This window comes from Henckelia pumila, chromosome 2, assembly GCF_033568475.1.
Source record: "Henckelia pumila isolate YLH828 chromosome 2, ASM3356847v2, whole genome shotgun sequence".
Taxonomy (NCBI): domain Eukaryota; kingdom Viridiplantae; phylum Streptophyta; class Magnoliopsida; order Lamiales; family Gesneriaceae; genus Henckelia; species Henckelia pumila.
Genome location: NC_133121.1, coordinates 4,423,600 through 4,442,871, shown reverse-complemented (window position 1 = coordinate 4,442,871; position 19,272 = coordinate 4,423,600). Strand labels below are relative to the sequence as shown.

General features: G+C 34.4%; 3 protein-coding genes across 5 annotated transcripts; 2 read left to right on the top strand and 1 right to left on the bottom strand.

Annotated features, from left to right (window-relative positions):
* Nucleotides 1-4,338: 4,338 nt before the first annotated feature.
* LOC140880568 (2-methylpropanoate--CoA ligase CCL4-like) lies at nucleotides 4,339-6,701 on the bottom strand. The gene has a single exon (XM_073285129.1). The coding sequence runs from the start codon at nucleotides 6,496-6,498 to the stop codon at nucleotides 4,594-4,596; it is 1,905 nt and encodes a 634-aa protein (XP_073141230.1). The 5' UTR covers nucleotides 6,499-6,701; the 3' UTR covers nucleotides 4,339-4,593.
* Nucleotides 6,702-11,896: 5,195 nt separating this feature from the next.
* On the top strand, nucleotides 11,897-14,086 carry LOC140883563 (protein LEAD-SENSITIVE 1). Its single transcript, XM_073290089.1, has 2 exons — nucleotides 11,897-12,092; nucleotides 13,151-14,086. Exons 1-2 carry the CDS (start codon nucleotides 11,966-11,968, stop codon nucleotides 13,852-13,854), a joined length of 831 nt encoding a protein of 276 aa, XP_073146190.1. The 5' UTR covers nucleotides 11,897-11,965; the 3' UTR covers nucleotides 13,855-14,086.
* Nucleotides 14,087-15,284: 1,198 nt separating this feature from the next.
* Nucleotides 15,285-18,903, top strand: LOC140881202 (N-acylphosphatidylethanolamine synthase). 3 transcript variants are annotated; one of them, XM_073286326.1, is made up of 5 exons: nucleotides 15,285-15,613; nucleotides 16,132-16,259; nucleotides 16,856-16,941; nucleotides 17,392-17,529; nucleotides 18,289-18,903. In XM_073286326.1, the coding sequence occupies exons 1-5, from the start codon at nucleotides 15,408-15,410 to the stop codon at nucleotides 18,592-18,594; spliced, it is 864 nt and encodes a 287-aa protein (XP_073142427.1). In that variant the 5' UTR covers nucleotides 15,285-15,407; the 3' UTR covers nucleotides 18,595-18,903. The 3 variants fall into 3 exon arrangements, with proteins under 3 accessions (XP_073142427.1, XP_073142428.1, XP_073142429.1); XM_073286328.1 differs by having other exon boundaries at nucleotides 15,491-15,629; XM_073286327.1 differs by lacking the exon at nucleotides 17,392-17,529.
* Nucleotides 18,904-19,272: the final 369 nt, after the last annotated feature.

The following is a 19,272-nucleotide window of genomic DNA, read 5'->3' as shown; positions in this document are numbered from 1 at the left end:
TTTATTGCATTTTTTTGAAGTATGGAAAATGCTATGAGCAAATATGGAAATAATATCATGGAAATTTGCATACCAAATAGTGGTACAACACACACTATTCTGCGAGATGAAAGATATTTCTTGGAAATAAAACCAACAAAAACAATGGTGAATACCATATCAGGTCATGTAGACTTGATTAAAGGTTGTGGAAAAGCACATTTTTTGTTACCTAATGGTACAAAATTTCTGATAAATGATGTTTTATATTCACCACAATCGAAAAGAAATTTGTTGAGTTTTAATGACATATACTCTCATGGGTATGATACTGAGACGATAACTGATGGAAATCAGAAATATATGTGTCTTACCACATATAAATCAGGAAAGAAATATGTGGTTGAAAAATTATCAATGCTCCCTACTGGATTGCATTATACACATATAAGGCCAATCGAATCAAATATGGTGGTTAATAGTTCTTCAATATTAACAAATTGGCATGATCGATTGGGACATCCTGGTTCAATAATGATGCGAAGAATTATTGAAAATACGCATGGTCATCCATTGAAAGACCAGAAGATCTTTCAGAATAATAAGTTTCAATGTAAAGCATGTTCTATTGAAAAACTTATTATAAGACCATCGCCAGCTAAAATCCAAACTGAATCACCCATATTTCTTGAACGTATTCAGGGTGATATTTGTGGGCCAATTCATCCACCATGTGGACCATTTCGATACTTTATGGTATTGATCGATGCCTCTAGCAGATGGTCATATGTATGCTTATTGTCAACTCGAAATGTGGCATTTGTAAGATTGATGGCTCAAATAATAAAATTGCGAAATCAATTTCTCGATTATACAATCAAGAAAATAAGACTTGATAATGCTGGAAAATTTACATCCCAGACTTTCAATGATTATTGTATGTCAATGGGAATCACTGTTGAACATTCCGTAGCTCATGTTCATACGCAAAATGGATTAGCTGAATCATTGATTAAACGTATACAACTGATTGCTAGACCAATGATTATGAAAACAAAACTCCCTATTTCTATATGGGGACATGCAATTTTACATGCTGCGGCATTAATTCGCATCAGACCAAGTGCATATCATAAATTCTCCCTATTGCAACTTGCATTTGGTAAAGAACCAAATATCTCTCATCTGAGAATTTTTGGATGTATGGTGTATGTGCCTATTGCACCACCTCAACGATCAAAAATGGGTCCACAAAGAAAAATCGGTATTTATATCGGTTATGATAGTCCATCAATCATTCGATATCTTGAGTCTCAGACAGGAGATGTGTTTACAGCACGCTTTGCTGATTGTCATTTTAATGAAGAAATCTTCCCAGTGTTAGGGAGAGAAAAGAAACACATCGAAAAAGAAATCACATGGTATATATCATCATTGTTACATTTGGATCCAAGGACCAAACAATGTGAGAAAGATGTACAACAAATTGTGCACATGCAAAGAATTGCAAATCAAATGCCAGATGCATTTGCAGACACAAAAGGGGTAACAAAATCATATATACATGCTGTAAATGCCCCTGCTCGAATTGAAATTCCAAAGAAACAAATTGAAGACACTCATGATGTCATAAAACGCTTGAAGCATGGAAGACCAGTCGGTTCCAAGGATAAAAATCCTCGGAACAAAAAAAGGCATAAAGAAACACGACGACCATAAAATAGAAAATAGTGTTCCAGAAGAATCACCTGATGATGAAAATATTCTGTCAGAACCACAAACTGACGAGAATCGTGAAATCTCTATCAATTATATTAATACTGGAAAAATATGGAACCGAAAAGACATAGAAGATATTGATGAGATATTTTCTTATAATGTGGCTTGTGACATCGTAAATGAAAATGAGGATCATGAACCAAAATCTTTTGGTGAATGTAAAACTCGTCATGATTGGGTCAAATGGAAAGATGCCATCCAGGTTGAATTGGATTCGTTGAATAAACGCAATGTTTTTGGACCTATAGTCCTCACACCTGAAGGTGTAAAACCTGTTGGATACAAATGGGTTTTTATTCGAAAGCGAAATGAGAAAAATGAAATAGTCAGATATAAAGCTAGACTTGTTGCACAAGGTTTTTCTCAAAGGCCTGAAATTGATTATGAAGAAACGTATTGTCCTGTTATGGATGCAATTACGTTTCGATATTTGATTAGTTTGGCAGTGTCTGAAAATTTGGACATGTGTCTTATGGATGTTGTTACAGCTTACTTATACAGATCACTTGATAGTGATATATACATAAAAATCCCTGAAGGATTTAAGATGTCTGAAGCACAAAGTTCAAAACTCAGAGAATTTTATTCTGTAAAATTGCAAAGATCATTATATGGGTTAAAGCAATCCGGTCGAATGTGGTATAATCGGCTAAGTGAGCACTTGATGAAAAAGGAATATGTAAATGATCCAATATGCCCTTGTGTTTTCATCAAGAAAACAACATCCGGATGTGTAATTATTGCTGTATATGTTGATGATTTAAACATCATTGGAACGAATAAAGAAATTCAAGAAGTTATGATGTACTTGAAGGAAGAATTTGAAATGAAGGATCTTGAAAAAACCAAGTATTGTCTGGGTTTGCAAATCGAACAAAAAGAATGTGGAATTTTTGTTCACCAGACAAATTATACAGAAAAGATCCTTAAACGTTTTAATATGGATAAATCAAATCCATTAAGTACTCCAATGGTTGTAAGATCATTAAACATAGAAAAGGATCCATTCCGTCCATGTGGAGATGATGAAGTTATTCTTGGTCCAGAAGTACCATATCTAAGTGTCATTGGTGCCCTTATGTATCTTGCAAATTGCACTAGACTTGATATATCTTTTGCTGTAAATTTATTGGCAAGATTCATTTCATATCCAACAAAGAGGCACTGGAACGGAATTAAACATATATTCCGTTATCTACGAGGAACGACAGATTTGGGACTTTTGTACTCAAAAGACACCAATCAAAGTATCATTGGTTATGCTGATGCTGGAAATTTATCTGATCCACATAAGACACGTTCCCAAACCGGATATGTATTTACTCGTGGAGGCACTGCAATTTCTTGGCGTTCACAGAAACAAACACTCGTAACAACTTCATCAAATCACGCCGAGATTATTGCATTACATGAAGCAAGTCGTGATTGTGTATGGTTAAAGTCAATGACCAAACATATTCAAATATCGTGTGGATTGACAGTAGAAAAGAAGCCTGTGACACTATATGAAGATAATGTTGCATGTATTGCTCAAATGAAAGAAGGATACATCAAAAGTGACAGAACCAAATATATCCCCCCAAAATTCTTTTCCTACACTCAAGAGCTTGAGAAGAATAAAGATATTGATATCTGTTACATTCAATCAAGTGAGAACTCATCAGATCTCTTCACAAAGGCACTTCCCACGACGATATTCAGAAAGCATATATACAACATTGGGATGCGCAATCTACGGAATATGTGAAGAATCACTCATGTTAACATGAGGAGGAGTTTACGTGGCTGCACTCTTTTTTCCTTACTATGGTTTTTATCCCACTGGGTTTTTTCTTGTAAGGTTTTTAACGAGGCAACATAAAACACGTAATAAAGACAATCATCATATGACGATCATCATCACAAGGGGGAGTGTTGAAAATATATTATTTTATTATTGTTGAATATTGAATGTTGAATATTGAGTTGTAAAATATGGAAAATTAGTGTGTGATGATGTAGATGATGATGTTTTAATTTTTGGACTAATCTCAAATGTGGATCTATAAATAGGTCTTCATTTGTGATGAAAAATACAATTGAGTTGAGAGAAAAATATTTGTGAAGTGTAGAGTTTGATATATTTTGAGTTTTGAAATTTTTACTTTTTCACAACAAAGGGCACACTTTCAAATAAAGTATATTTGGAAATAGCTTAGCAAAGTATAATCAAGCATCCCGGCAAATGCAGGAAATCCATGTCTGCCCCAAAACATACACTAGGGTAAATGAATTTTGGATCGTGGCTTTTCATAAATTATTGTGCGTGTGGGCGTGCGATTTTTTAAAATTAGTTCTCCAAATTATTTCATTACATGAGGAAGAATTTTTTTAAAAATAAAAAAAAATAAAACATACAGTAGAACTATTGGCTGTAATGATCTATATACCCCATATATGTTCATTAAGTAATTAAATTAACCCAACTATGCATCATGTTATAATCATCCTACAACCTAATTAATGGTTCAAACAATTGAAATTTAATTACATGGAACAAAATTGGATACCATATATCAAATCACAATCACAACACGAAACAACACATATTAATTTGTTGTTTTTTTTAAAAAAAAATAGATATTACACTTCACTGCAAATATGTCACACTGCAAATGACAAGCATAATCATCGAATTTGATTAAGATAAACTTTGAATAAATATTTCACCTAATTAATGGATTATCACATGTAATTTTATAGAAAATAAAACGAAATCGACTCACTCTCAATTCCCATAATAATAATTTTATTTTACTGCAGAGTGAGAGAAGAGCTGAGCCCCTTCAGCTTCCATTAATGGAGCTTATCGGATTCAACCACACTCAACTTCGGAGTCAAAGCTTTCGCCATATCTCTGAGCAGAAACTTCTGAAGTTTACCAGTCGAAGTCTTCGGAAGCTCCGCCTTGAAAACCACCATTCTCGGGACCATATAAAGCGGCATCCTCGCCTTGCAGAACTCCCTTATCTCCTTCTCAGTCGGCTTCTCTTTCAAATTCTCCTTCAAGCTCACGAACGCGCAAGGCGTCTCTCCCCAGAACGTGTCGGGACGCGCCACCACCGCCGCCTCGTTCACCGCCGGATGGGAGTAAAGCACGGCCTCCACCTCCACGCTGCTCAGGTTCTCGCCGCCGCAGATGATGATGTCCTTGGACCTGTCTTTCACTTCCAAGTATCCGTCCGGGTGCATCACGCCCACGTCTCCGGTGTAAAACCAGCCGTTGTCCCTCATGCAGTACGAGGTTCCTTCGGGATCTTTGAGGTATCCAAGCATCACGGATCCACCTTTTAACACGATTTCGCCTATTGTCGCCCCGTCCCTTTTCACGCTCGCCCCTGTTTCGGGCTCCACTACGTCGGCCTCCGCGAATCCGATGCTCGCCACTCCTTGTCTTGCTTTCAGTTGGGCTCTTTCTTGATCCGGCAGATCGTTCCATTCTTGCTTCCACGCGCATGTTACCACAAGCCCGCCGGTTTCCGTCAACCCATATCCATGGCTCACGATGAAACCTGATCTCTCCGCCTGGCCGAGGACCGCCGCTGGAGGTGGCGCGCCGGCGGTCATGATTTGAACGGGACTATCCAGAGGTTTCCCGCCGAGGTAATTAGTTATCATGTTTAGCACCACCGGTGCGCCGCACATGTGTGTTACTTTATGCTTGCGTAATGCATCACAGATGGAGGGTCCATCGACACGGCGGAGGCACACGTTAACGCCGCCAACGGCGGCCATGCCCCAGGCGTAGGACCACCCGTTGGCGTGGAACATAGGAAGCGTCCACAAGTACACCGGCTGCTTTGGAACTGACCAATCAAGTAAAGAATCTATAGCTATCAAGAATGCTCCGCGGTGGCTGTGCAGCACTCCTTTAGGAGAAGAGGTGGTGCCGGAGGTGTAATTCAGAGTAATCGGTTCCCACTCGCTGTCGGGACGAATCCATTTGAATCCCGGATCACCATTTTTCACCATTTTCTCGTAAATCATTTGGAAATGATCATAACTCCCATTGATCTGATTATCATCTTGATCATCTTCATTGATCAGAACTAAAACAGGGCGTTTCAGATTCGGAGGAAACAGAGAAACAGCTTCCAGAACAGACGAAGATGATTGATAATCAACAAACACAAGCTTAGACTCACTGTGCTGAAGCAAATTGGAGATGGCTTTCGCATCCAACCGAAGATTAACGTTATTGAGAATGGCTCCAGCCATAGGAACCGCAAAATGGAGCTCACACATGGCAGGGATATTTGGCGCCACTACAGAAACCACGTCGCCTTTCTTGATGCCAAGAGACACGATCGAAGAAGCCAATCTCACACATCTGGCGTGAGTTTCAGACCATGTATAAGTTTCCTCCTTGTAAATAACAGAAGTGCAGTCTCCATAAACCACAGCAGCCCTTTCCAAGAACCCTACAGGAGTGAGAGGAGTCGTGTTCGCCGCACGAGATCTTCGCTTCATCTTGCTTTCTGGGAATCTTTCGGTTTCATGAACGAAAGGTGCGGATTTGTTATTCATGAGAGGCACAGATTCAGGAGTTTGAATGATGCATTTTGTTGCAGCCCTGGAATCAAGCTTTTTACAACTCGGTTTCCATGATTTCTTCCACAGTGGGTTGTGTGTTTCTTGGAGATCTGGTGACAAAAGAAGCCAAGAATTGTAATTTGCGGGAGATTGCTTCAGTGGGTACATGATTGATCTGGTTTGCTAGCTGCAATCTTGTTTCTTGATTTATGAAGAATATAAGCTTTTACCATGCTTATATTGGATTAATGTAGCTGCTTTAATTTGTGGCATTATTTGATGCGTGCATTTATTACAAGGTGCACCGTTGGGACTTGCACGAGTATAGTCTAGACACCTCTTTGTTTTGTTTTGTTTTGTGTTTATGTTTTGCTTTGTTTGTGTGTGTTATACATATACATATAAATGATTATAGTGTTTTACGTGTATTCTTATTTCTTTTTAAATCTATGTTAACCTTTAACTTCAGAAATTTATTCAATTTAAACTCTCTTTATTGTTATCCTATATATATATGATTCAGGTAAGTGGAGTGTATATATAACCAAAAAAAATACGGATCATATCATTCATTATTTTTAATCGAGGAATGTGATGATGAATGTTTGGGATGAGGATTTTTGTTTTTTAAAAGATGTTTTTTTTATTATATATATGTCTTGTAGATGTTATCATATATACTAGATAAATTATGTGTGACTAACTTGTTGATGAATGAAATGTTGGTTGAAGTTAATGGTTAAACGGTCATCTACAACACCAACTTAAATACTCTTTTCACGGGGCAAAAAGAATCGTCGACGTGATATATTGTCTTCCAAATGTATTTAGTTATTTAATTTTAGAAATACAAACTGAGAGTAAGCTTTTTGGGAATAATTTTATAAAATTTTAAAATAAGACACTTGATGTGTTGAACACAAGGCTTTAATTAGTAGTTGGAGGGTTGGTGGAGCTATCCCTTGTTTCCGTCCACGTAGACCAGAATGGGCCTTAATAGCTCTATCTAGCAAACAAATTTCTTAAATACACCGTATCCAAATAAAGATCTTTCAAGTGCTCGATAGTTCAATATTGGATGAAATTGGACCATTATACTTGTTTTGTAATTAATGTTATATTATAAACATAATTTATGTTTGAATTCCATGCTTGCATTTAATTAAGATTTGATTAGATGAATGATTCATTGAATTCCACTTTACGCCAATATATTTGAAATTCATTCATCGAAATAATCGAGTCAGATTGGACATCGATCCGACCACGTCTAAGGTGAAAATAATCATTTTACTTGAATTTATAGAGATCATGTATGGATAAAGAGACTACTTTTAACCATTCAAAATCAAGTTCTATTCATTTACTTAGAGTATAGATAATTATGATTGATTTGAAACACGCCCGATGATAAGGATAACGCGAGCCACTAGCGGGTCAAATATGGCAAGGTTCATTGCCCGGTTCATGTACCAAATTAAGTTGAAGGGGACCTGTCGTCCCTTCTTTTGCCAAACAACTCGCTCCATTAGCGAATTGTCTTGATCACTGGTACAAGTCCTTTGGTGGTGTATTTGTACACAAATTAAGAAAATTATTGAAAAAATAAATTTTAGATTTTACTATTGTTTAATGAATATTTTGAGATTATAAAAATGTTGGAAGTGTGCAATGTATTTAATGACTGAGGTAGATTGATAAAAGAATAGATAAAATGATATTAAATATGAAAATTGAACTCTATATAAGAGACAAATGAAAAAGTAAATGCGGTATTTATGTATGAGCGGAGTGACTAGTGAGTAATAATATCAACCCCTTCTTTGTTCCTTTTCACGTGACTATATATCATTTTCTCTTTTTCTCTCTTCTTCAGTTTTATTTTTTAACAATTAAAAATAAACCTTAGTTACCCCACTTTCTAAGAAATAATATCTTACATATTTTTTAATAAAATTCTTAAATTCAAGATTTAAACAAAACTTGAGAATTTGTAAACCCTATAAAGACCAAATTTTGGTTTAAATCTTTTGGAGATTATAAATTTATTTGCAAGAAGAAAAAAGATTAATAATTAAAAATCATAAATTGGTTTGTCTTGTTCTTCCAAAAAAAAAATACATTTGATTTGCATGATATTATGGGCAAAAGAAGAAATCAGACATGCATTCCCATGCACCCCCAACTTTAAAACCAACCCTTTTTTCGTGACCAAGAAATCGACAGATCGCATGCGAGAATCTTATGATCGTTCATTGTATCACGAAAATAGCGTAAATCGGACATGCAACACACGATTTTAATGGTGCAGATGACGAAATCGGCTCGAGAGAGAGAGTATTATTTTGTAGAACACCAAATTTTTAATCAGTTTTTAATAATATAATATTTAGTTCATGTGAGTATAATCTAATCTCCCTCAAGCTGTTCAACGAGTGGAAAATATACCATCTATATAATACTATATTATACCATCTATAATATTATATCATATTTATTTATTTATAGACCCATGCATTTATTATAACTCTGTGTTGAAAATAAATTAGTTGGAAGTTGGGAGTGTGGTTGCAGCTATGGTCCGGAGAAAATTTATTAGGGGGAATTAAGCTCGCTAGCTCGACGGTACTTAAACGTACAAAACGGGTAACATATATATAGTTTCTATGCAAGTAGAAAATTGATGTAATGTACGTGAATCTTTTATTACAACATTATTTAATAATAAGTACTTGTAACTAAAATTGTTGCTCTTGATCACATCGTTACATAAATTCATAAACACAAACAAAGTACGGATCGGAACTCATAAAAAATAGAAGACTTTAGAGAACTCTAAGCAAGACACATTTAAAACCCGTCATTTGATATATATAATATAATAAATACATAAACTAGCTAGTAGATACAACATGGTGCATGATCCGTTTTAAGGGCTGTCATACCAGACTAAAATACCGAATTTTCGGCATATTGTACCGAAATTTTTTCGATATACAGAAATTTTTTCGGTATATCGAATTTTTTTTCGGTATCTATACAGTATTAATATAGATTTTTTCCATGCCAAAATTTCGAAATTTTGTTATCGATGTGAATTTTTTTCATATCAATATTTTTAGTACGGTATATCAAAAAACCACCCCTAATCCGTTTCATAAAATGATATCGATCTTAATCCCCCAATATATATATATACATATATAAATTCTTCGCAAACAAATTATTTTTTTTAATTTTTTTAAAATTAAATAGAATATGTGTTTCTTCTCCCTATCATCTGAGTTCGAACACAGACCCCTACGATGGCACATATCTTTTAGACAAATGGGTGGAGTGCGTGTAATGTAGGTAGGCAAAAATTTGTGAATTTAATGCTTTCAACTCCCACTCTGGTTATTTAATGAGTTTGACTCCACCATTGCTTCACCAGCAAATTGATAGGTCTGTACATATTGATATGCTACAAATGCTATTAGGTTTATAAGTTATGCATGCATTTAATTATTAAAGGACTCATAAAAACAAGTATACATCAAGTATTGTATTAATATATATTAAAAGTGTTTCTTGCACCAAACCCTTTGCGAAATATTGAAAATACACACTTTTTCCCTGTAAAATTTTATTAGGCACCCTAAAACTTTAACCTTTTGTAATAGTTGCACGTTTAATCTCTGCGTCAACAAGTTATTGAGCACGCGTTGTTACATCACCTAATCAATATTTTTTTTTATAATATTAGGTCTATGGTACAATATTAGGTCTATAGTACGAAAACGTCTTTATTTTATTGTAGTATTTTTCATATTTACTCAAATACATCACGTGTATTTGTGAATAAAAATTATTTATTTTTGTGTGGATATTGTATATGAGTATATATGAAAATTATTACAATAATAAAATGAATTTTTCGTATGATGATCCTAATATTATAAAAATGGTTATTTTGACGTAAAAACAACGCATGTTTAACATAATCGTCATGGCAAGGGTTAAACGTGCAACTAGCTATTACAAAAGTTTAATGGATGAGATGCCTATCAAAATTTCACATGAGAGAAGTGTATATTTTCAATATTTCACAAGGGGGTTTGGTGCAATAAACTCTATATTAAAATTGCCTTTCGAAAGTTACATTTGATTCTTCATATTTCTTTGTCTCGCAAGTGTATACACTTCATGCATGATTAAATATCACTGTATAATTAATTTAATGTCATTGTACTTAACCACAATCATAGATTCATAATTCATATGTACAAATGTACATTATTCTTTTTAGCCTTGTTTAAAGGGATAATTTCTTTTTCTTTTTCCCCCCTTTTTTTCCCCTTTTCCTCGCAAATTAACCACCTAAAATATGTATTTTTACGAGTTTTATTGTTGTTGTTGTTGAGAATAATTTTCGATTTGTACGATCAAATAAAATTATCTCACTGGTACTATTAATGTTTGTTTTAATAGAATTTTGAAAAATAAGTCCAAGGAAGTAAAAGTAAGATAATAAAAAAGCGATACATGTTAATTTTAAACCAATTTATCCAAAATTATTTTAACATATTTTTATATTGATTTTTTAGCTATTTTAAATATTCGTTTCAGCGCAAAGTGATATTTTCTGACTCCGTCCCTACCAATTATACCAACAGTGTGTTTGGATGTTTAAAAAATAGAATTTGGAATCGGATTTGTAATTGGATTTGGATTTCAAATCCATGGAATTGAAATTTTATTTTGGTGTTTGGTAAAAATTTAAAATATAACAACGTGAATTGATAATATAAATTTTTTAAAATGGTTAAAGGATTTGCACTGTGTTTGGATTCAAGGATTTTCATTAGATTTTGTGGGCTTTGGAATTATAAATATATTTTTGGTGTTTGGTAAAATGAAATTTCGAAACGAGATTATTATTTGATTGGATTTAATAGGATTTCATTTAACTGAATGAAATTCTTATGAAATTGATCGGATTTCGTGGGATTTTATAGGATTTGAGTTTAAAAAATAATAAATTTTTTTCAAAAAAATTTATATTATATTACATACTCGTAGATTTCAAGTTTTATTTACGAATTTTACAAAAAACCATTTTAAAAAATTTATATTATCAATTCACACGTTGTTATATTTTAAATTTTTACCAAACACCAAAATAAAATTCCAATCTTGAGTTGGAATATGCGGCCCAGTATTAAAGGGTTAAATTTCTCAGTCTCATATGGTTAAAGGATTTGGGTTAAATTTCTCTGTCTCATTTTTTTTTTAAAGGGTTAAAATCTAAATTTATAGAGTCTAAATAGCTTATGGTGTTTTATGATAATCAATTCTGGATGAGCGGTGATACTCGTGTGTAATAAATTTATGACAATATAGTTTTTTTAAAAAAATCTGATATCAAATAAAATAAAAGATATTATGATACAAAAATCAGTTATTATATGGTTCGATAAAAGGTATTATTCGAAGAAGAAGTGCCTAAATTTTGGGTTGGAATATGCGGCCCAGTATTGGAATATCTCCTACAAGAAACATATCCAAAGCCCGACAAAAATGGTCGGATCGGATCGGATCGGATCGGATATGTGGAAAATCGAATCGAAGGATAATCAATCAATCAATCAATCAAATGCTTCTTCGTTGGGAAGTTTTGGGGGAAATGGTGGGAGTGCTATCCGACAAAATCCAGAGAGATCAAGTGAAGCCCGGCGATCATGTCTATTCGTGGAGGCACTCCTATCTTTACGCTCACCATGGTCACCTCTTTTTCTTCCTTATCTCTCTCTTTTCTATACTTGAATCGCGGTTGTTTTGAATTTCTAATATTGCTTGTTATTAGATTCATGATCGATCGCGTTTCTGGAATGTTGTGTTTCTGTCGCAAATCAGAGATCGGATGAATCCTTTCTATATATATATATATAGAAATAAAGAATTTGTGTTTTTGGGCATTATTAGTGTCGGAAATATATCGGTTACTTTAGGAAGAAAGGTTGAAATTTGAAGAAGAGGGCAGGATAAAGATACCGTCTTGGTTAAATTTTGAACCTGTTTATATATTGCATTAATTTAATCCAACGTCTGAGAACAAATTTGAAATGGATGTTAAGTATGTTGCTGAATGCTTTCATGGCTGAACCTCAAAAGGTGAGGTCTTAGAGCTAACATTGTGTTGTGTGAGCTGTGAATCAAATTCGACTTTATGTTATTCTAGTAACTTTGGCCTCCAGAAAAATCAAGAAAGGAGAGAAGAAACTGATTTTTGGGACAATCTATCATTTTTTACTAGGTGTTATTTACTGGCCATACTTGCAATTTTATAGACAAACGTCTCAAGTTCCCTTTCACTTGTGCTGGTATATAAGCTATTCTACTATAAGCAAGTGCAAGTCCAAGTCCAAGTCCAAGTCCCAGTCCCAGCTGGTTGTTCCTGCTTTGGTTATTCTGGTCATGACAAATGGGTTGACAATACACCAATGGTATTATAGAAATCTAAATTAATCCCAAAATACCACTGTATTATGCAAAGTGCCAAAATAAGAACATCATATCATGCATATTTATTCTTCGTGTTAGCTTTCTTAATGTTTTCACTATCCGATTCATATCCTTACGTTATGATCTTCTTGGTTGTATTGTACCTATGTGTTCTGATTATTTTTTGTTATTAATATTGTTATAAACGTTTATATGATTGGCTTTTGCTATGTTGTCAATTTCATCGTTCTATCCTTAGAGCATGTCAAGAAATTTGTTTTCTACTGTGATGGCATTTTCATTGTAACTTGACTGTTTCTTCTCCTGTAAAAATCAGGAATATACATTGGAAATGGAAAAGTTATCCATTTTACGCGGGGAGCAGGACACGAGATCGGAATTGGAACAGTGTTGGATCGCTTTATTTTCAGCGCATCTCCATCGGATGGATCCGGCTCTCCATGTCCTAGATGTGGGGACCACTCCGGTGACAGCGGTGTCATCTCTTCTTGCCTTGAATGTTTTCTTTCTGGTGGCGAGCTATATGTGTTTCAATATGGTGTCTCGACACCATATTTCATCGCCAAAGCTCGAGGGGGAACGTGTACCCTTGCCTGTTCTGACCCACCCGATGATGTCCTTCACCGTGCTGAATACCTCCTTCAGAATGGTTTCGGTGTCTACCACATTTTCAAGAACAACTGTGAGGATTTCGCCATATACTGCAAGACAGGTTTGCTCGTCTTTACGACCGTCAGTGTTGGACGAAGTGGGCAAGCTGCATCCTTTATAGCAGCAGCTACCGTCGTCGTCTCGTCACCACTTCGCTTTATGACCACTGGATTCTCTGGTTTGGCGCTGGTGGGTTGTGGCATATATTGTATGAGTCGAATCGTCTCTGATATCGGAATACGGAGGGATGTGATGAAAATACCTGTTGAGAGACTTGTGGCACGCCCCAACTTAGATTTGCCGGAAGGGACAGCACAGGATCCTGAGGAAGAAGAATCCAAGATGTTGCAGAAAGACATGGATGGCTGATTATGGTGACTTGTACATAAAAAAGTTTGATTTTAATTTATACCCGGCATGGATGATGGCCATTCTATTGTACTTGTTCCTTTAAAGATTTGTATTTGAAAAAAGATGTCTTCATCATTATATATTGTAGGTACCATTTTCAGTCGATGACTTTTTTTATTTTTTATTTTTATATATGGACCCGATGTGTGAAGGTTAGAATTATTATTATAAAAGGTAGATGGTTTTAATATATTTTTTATTTTTTATTTTTAATTCATATTCTCGCCTTTTAAATAGAAGGAAAAGTTTAATTTTTTTGCAAAAACGATTTTGAAAGATATTTTTTTAAAAAATATTATTCACGTATAATTTTTAAAGAATAATTAAAATGTGTTTTATGATGATTTTAGAATATGAAATAATGATGAGAAACAAAACATACCGTTTTTTAATTGTAGAAATGTTTTTTCATAAATTGTTGTTCAAACGTTTATTTTTACTCTTAAAATGTTTTTTAAAACATTTTAAAAAAATTGAAAAAAAAATACTTTTATAAAAATGTTTTATAAATACTTGTTTAAGTAGAGTTTTTGTTCCTTTTTGGTTATATTTAAATCGATGAATTTCGTTTGAAGAAAAATATATAAATTGATAATAGTATTTTTAAATGTTAAAATAAAATTTCATATATTTGATTAAGAGTAATTAAAAATATATGATTTTGGAAATTTAAAAGATGGAGAACCCCGACACCATCCTTTAATTTTTCAAGGGGACGAGCTATTATTAGGGTGCAAACGAACTGAGCCGGTTCGTGAGCTTTACGATCTCGTTCGATAAATATTTGATTTGTATTCGAGCTTATCGAACTCGAGCAGAATTCGAACATGTTCAAATTTTTTTTCAAGCCGAGCTCGAACAAAAATTATTCTGTTCGATAGTTCGCGAATAGTTCACGAGCTTTAATATTTAATTAATATAATATAATTATATAATAAAGATATATACATTTTGAACTTTTTCGAACATTTCGACCTTTTAAAACCATAATATCTGAGCAATAGTTCACGAATAGGTTTGAATGTTTCAAGCCGAACTCGAACTTTATTTCGAGCCGAGCTCGAGTCAAAATATTTGAAATTATCGAGCTTCGAATCGAGCTCGAACTCGAATATACTCTTATCGAGCCGAATTCAAACTTTAAAATTTCATCATTATTCGGTTTAATTCGGTTTGTTTGCACCCCTCGTAAATCGAAGTTTATTATAAATCAATATATTTTTTTATAAATTAACTCAAATTAGATATATATTTCATAAAATTGACTTATAAAACGTTTTGTATTTTTAATTCATATGATTGGTGATGTATTTGTCAGTTTTGTTTTTGTTTTTTTTTTTAATTTAACTACACATTTATGTATCACCAATACAATCCTAGGGGAAATGGCTATGGGGCTGCTAAAAATGTAATATGAGTTCTCATATATTATTTATTATTTTTATTTAATTATAAAAACCGACAAGGAAAAATTGGAAACCGATCACGTCGGCGGCGGCGGCGGCGGCGGGATGAGGAAGATGGAGTGGGCGGCGAGAGCTGAGCACCTGGGTGGAGTACCTCGGAAGTTAGTGTTCTTGGCTGTGGGAGCACTCGCTAAGGCAGTAGTCAATCTGTTCAATACCACCACAGTTTACAACGTCGAAACCCTCCTCCGCCTCGTCCGATCCCGCCCTTCCGGCGTTCCGTTACTCACTGTGAGCAATCATATGTCAACGTCAGTCATTCTCTATGTAATTTTCTTTTTTCCGAAATGAAGAAAGTACCCTTTTCAATTTGAATTTGATCCTTCTCTCCCAGGAGTCGAGTTTTATTGAAAAAACATGTTAATATTTGGACAGTTGGTTACTTCCGATGGTAGAACCACGGGATCTTTGCATTGATCAAGTTTACTACTATCTCCGTGAATTTTATTGAATAACCTTAATAACAGTGACTTTTTGGGGTAAGAAATCTAGCAATTAGCTTACAAGTCTCATTGAAAGATTTGGTTTTTTGTGTATTGTTTTTCGAAAATGTAATGTTATGCTATCTCGTTGTATTTTACAATGGAAGAACGGTCTTATCTTGTATCATGTGGTGAATGTCACTGAAAGATTTGATTTTTATGATTTGGTGTCTCTAGAATGTAGTGCTTATGTCATCTTATTGGATTTAACACTGGGATAACATTCTTGTATTGAATCACGCACCAAGAATCAAGTTCTTAACTTTTTACTGTTTCTACTGATTCAGGATGGATGACCCATTGATGTGGGGGTTTAAGGATTTCCCAATCACGGACCCAAAATTAGGTAGATGGGTACTAGCTGCAGAAGACATATGCTTCAAAAATTCCATGCTGTCGTATTTTTTCCGAGTTGGTGCGTTTTTTTTTTCATGTTTCAATGGTTCCTTGATTGATGAACGCGTGACATGGCTACTTAGTTATATTTCGTGCCCACAACTACTTCAGAACAGCTGTTCTATAGTACCTATTCAGATTTTTTATTTTTTAACACACTCATTTGTAAATGGTTCAGCTACTTGAATCAAGAACTCAAACTTTGTGATTAAGCTCACCAATGGGAACTAGAGATTTCACTTTAAGATGAATATATCAAAGCTTCATGTGGTTCTGATTTTTGAAAACTGGTGTCTCATATTCAAGATTTTATTGCTGGTTCTCTGCGGGTGACACGTATACTTTGGCTCTAGTCAATCTTAACGTTTTAATTGCTCGTCTCTTTTTTATTATTTTCTACTAGGTTTGATTGTTTAAGACATTAATCACCATGCATATTAGAGTTGAAGCCTAAGTTGAGAACCAATCCCACCAAAAACTTGAAATTACACATACAAGGTTGTTTCTGGTGTTATTTTATCTTATTTAATTTCATGTGGTAAGTTATTATTGATTTCTACAAATTTTGTGATCTGAACTCGAGTTTGTCTGATTCTTCATGTGTAAACTTTGTAGGTAAATGTATTCCGATAACAAGGGGAGGTGGAATCTATCAGGAGCATATGAATGAGGCTCTTGACCACTTGAGAGATGGATCTTGGGTTCTCTATTTACTCAGTTATTTTTCTACATGTTTGAAAATATACCTCCTGTACTTGCTCCTACAAACACACACTAGGTTTCCTGAATGCAGAAACAATCATATGTGAAACAATTGAGAAATATCTTGGATTTGGGCTTGAAATGTGTATACTATTGTGCAGGGATTAACAACTAAAGAAGTCAACGTTAGGCAATTTCCTGTTTGTAACTACCTTATATATCTTATAACTTCAACCACTAAAATTTAATCTGGTGATAATTTTGGTGGAATTTGTGATGCTCAAGTAAGGGAATGATTCAGAGTGACTCATGTATATTGCCATATTTGATGTTGTTTTGCTTCAAGTCTGGCATGTATTTGCCCAGCGTCTGTTCTGTGCCTTCTGTTAGTGGTTTGTCTGGATTGAGTTATAGTTCTGAAGTTTTTCTCTCTCGACTCAAACAAACAGTTGCATACATTTCCGGAGGGAAAAGTGTGTCAAGAAGATGCACCTATACGAAGATTGAAGTGGGGGGCTGCCAGTCTTATTGTTCGGGCCCCCATAACTCCAATAGTTTTGCCAATAGTTCATAATGGTTTTGACAAGGTGATCCTTCTTGTCAAAAGTCTAAAGTGATCCCTATCATGGAAAAGTTTGTGCCTTTTCTTTTTTTACTTTTTATGCTCATCATGCTTTCCTTTTTTTGTATTGAAACTGGTTGATCTACCTTCTTTGCATTCTTAGTCTGCGTGGTATGGAGGTTTGGAGGCAGTTGTTTTTTTTAAAAAAAAACTATCTATTAATATCAACCATGATGACTTGATTTCATACGAATCAGGTATATGAATTTCTTGTATATCATCTTGTTGGATCAATAAGGAAAACACTGAGTTGAATTTGATACTAGGTAGTACTGGGATGAACAAACTGTTGGAGCATCAAAAGTGATGGCTGAGGAAACAAAGGACCGGTTTTTATTAAATAATAATAATAACACCACAAACTATCATAGAACTTCATCCCTCGAGGTTGTGTTTGTAGATTTTCGTTGAAGGACTACTAATTTAGCTGACAACTGAAACATGATTGGTAAAGATCGGTTATGTTAGAAATGTCTTTCAAATCACAACCTTAGTCCATCCAGGACCTGGAGGATGCCTCTTATACTCATCTTTGTTTTGCTTTCTATCTGGAACCTTTTATTATGTGTATATGAACGCCATTCAATAAGAATACCCACTCTATATGTGAGTCACCTCTATCAGAGTCAATTATAGTCTATTTAAAATTTGAGTTCCCATGAAAAACTCGAGTTCTGATGCTTGATATTTGTCATTGCTCCTCTCTCCTCTATTGCATTTACAGGTAATGCCCGAGAAGTATATTTTTGGTAGAAGACCCCCTTTTCCCTTGTGGAACAGGGAGATAAGGATAGTTATCGGTGAACCAATGATGTTCGACCTCCATGAATTAAAGCAGAGGGCCGTAGAGATGTCAAAGGATTTATCGTTTTCCAGTGTTGGATGGCCCAACACCACTCCTTGTGGACTCGATGAAGCTGCACAAAGGTGTCTATATAACATTATTTCAGAACGCATTCGCGTGGCCATGGAGGGTTTGCGGAATGTTGCTGCTTCTGCTGGTAAAACAGTTTTAAAGCCACGCAACTGAATCTTGATGGTATGAGGAGGGAAAACATATTGCTGATGATTCAAGGTTCGTTTTTCGTCCGAAATCTCGGTATATTTTTAGTTCATGGATTTTTCCATGAACTCGGAGGTCAGTTTACCTTTTGATTTTATGTAGTTCAGCGTTATCTTTTGCTGTAATTTTTCTAAAATCCAGGCTTCTTCTGAAATACATTGAAATTTTCTGAGTATATAGATCCATGTTTAGTATTGCAGCTGGGAAACATTATTGTATCATAGCAAAGTTTTGATTCATTGCTTTAAATCAGTGGCGCTTCCGGCTTGCTTATTATATTTTCATTTTTCGCCTTTATTAAAACAATTATTATTATTATAGTTGATAAACTCAGAGAAACAATCTAAAGAAGATTTTAAATAATAAATTTACTGTATTAACTATTAAATTATTAGTCTCCACGTTGGCATATATAATAATTAATAATAAATTTTGAAGTATTATAAATTTATTTTTTTAAAAAAACTTAATTAATTAATAAAGTATAAGTTCAACCATGTATTTTTCAAAATAATATAAGTACAAGTTCAACCATGTATTTTTCAAGAAGATAGTCTAAAAGCAATTAACTTCGAATTGTGAAAGATATAATTGTTTCAGTAAGTTAGTGAACAATGGTAAAAATATATAGTCCTATGTAGACTT

Excerpts from the sequence above, each read along its gene's own strand:
- LOC140881202 (XM_073286326.1), top strand. The coding sequence starts at position 15,408 with ATGAGGAAGATGGAGTGGGCGGCGAGAGCTGAGCACCTGGGTGGAGTA. Across the intron at positions 16,942-17,391 it reads ACTTGAGAGATGGATCTTGG|TTGCATACATTTCCGGAGGG; the intron begins GTTCTCTATTTA and ends TCAAACAAACAG. Across the intron at positions 17,530-18,288 it reads TTCATAATGGTTTTGACAAG|GTAATGCCCGAGAAGTATAT; the intron begins GTGATCCTTCTT and ends TTGCATTTACAG.
- LOC140880568 (XM_073285129.1), bottom strand. The coding sequence starts at position 6,498 with ATGTACCCACTGAAGCAATCTCCCGCAAATTACAATTCTTGGCTTCTT.
- LOC140883563 (XM_073290089.1), top strand. The coding sequence starts at position 11,966 with ATGCTTCTTCGTTGGGAAGTTTTGGGGGAAATGGTGGGAGTGCTATCC. Across the intron at positions 12,093-13,150 it reads CTATCTTTACGCTCACCATG|GAATATACATTGGAAATGGA; the intron begins GTCACCTCTTTT and ends TGTAAAAATCAG.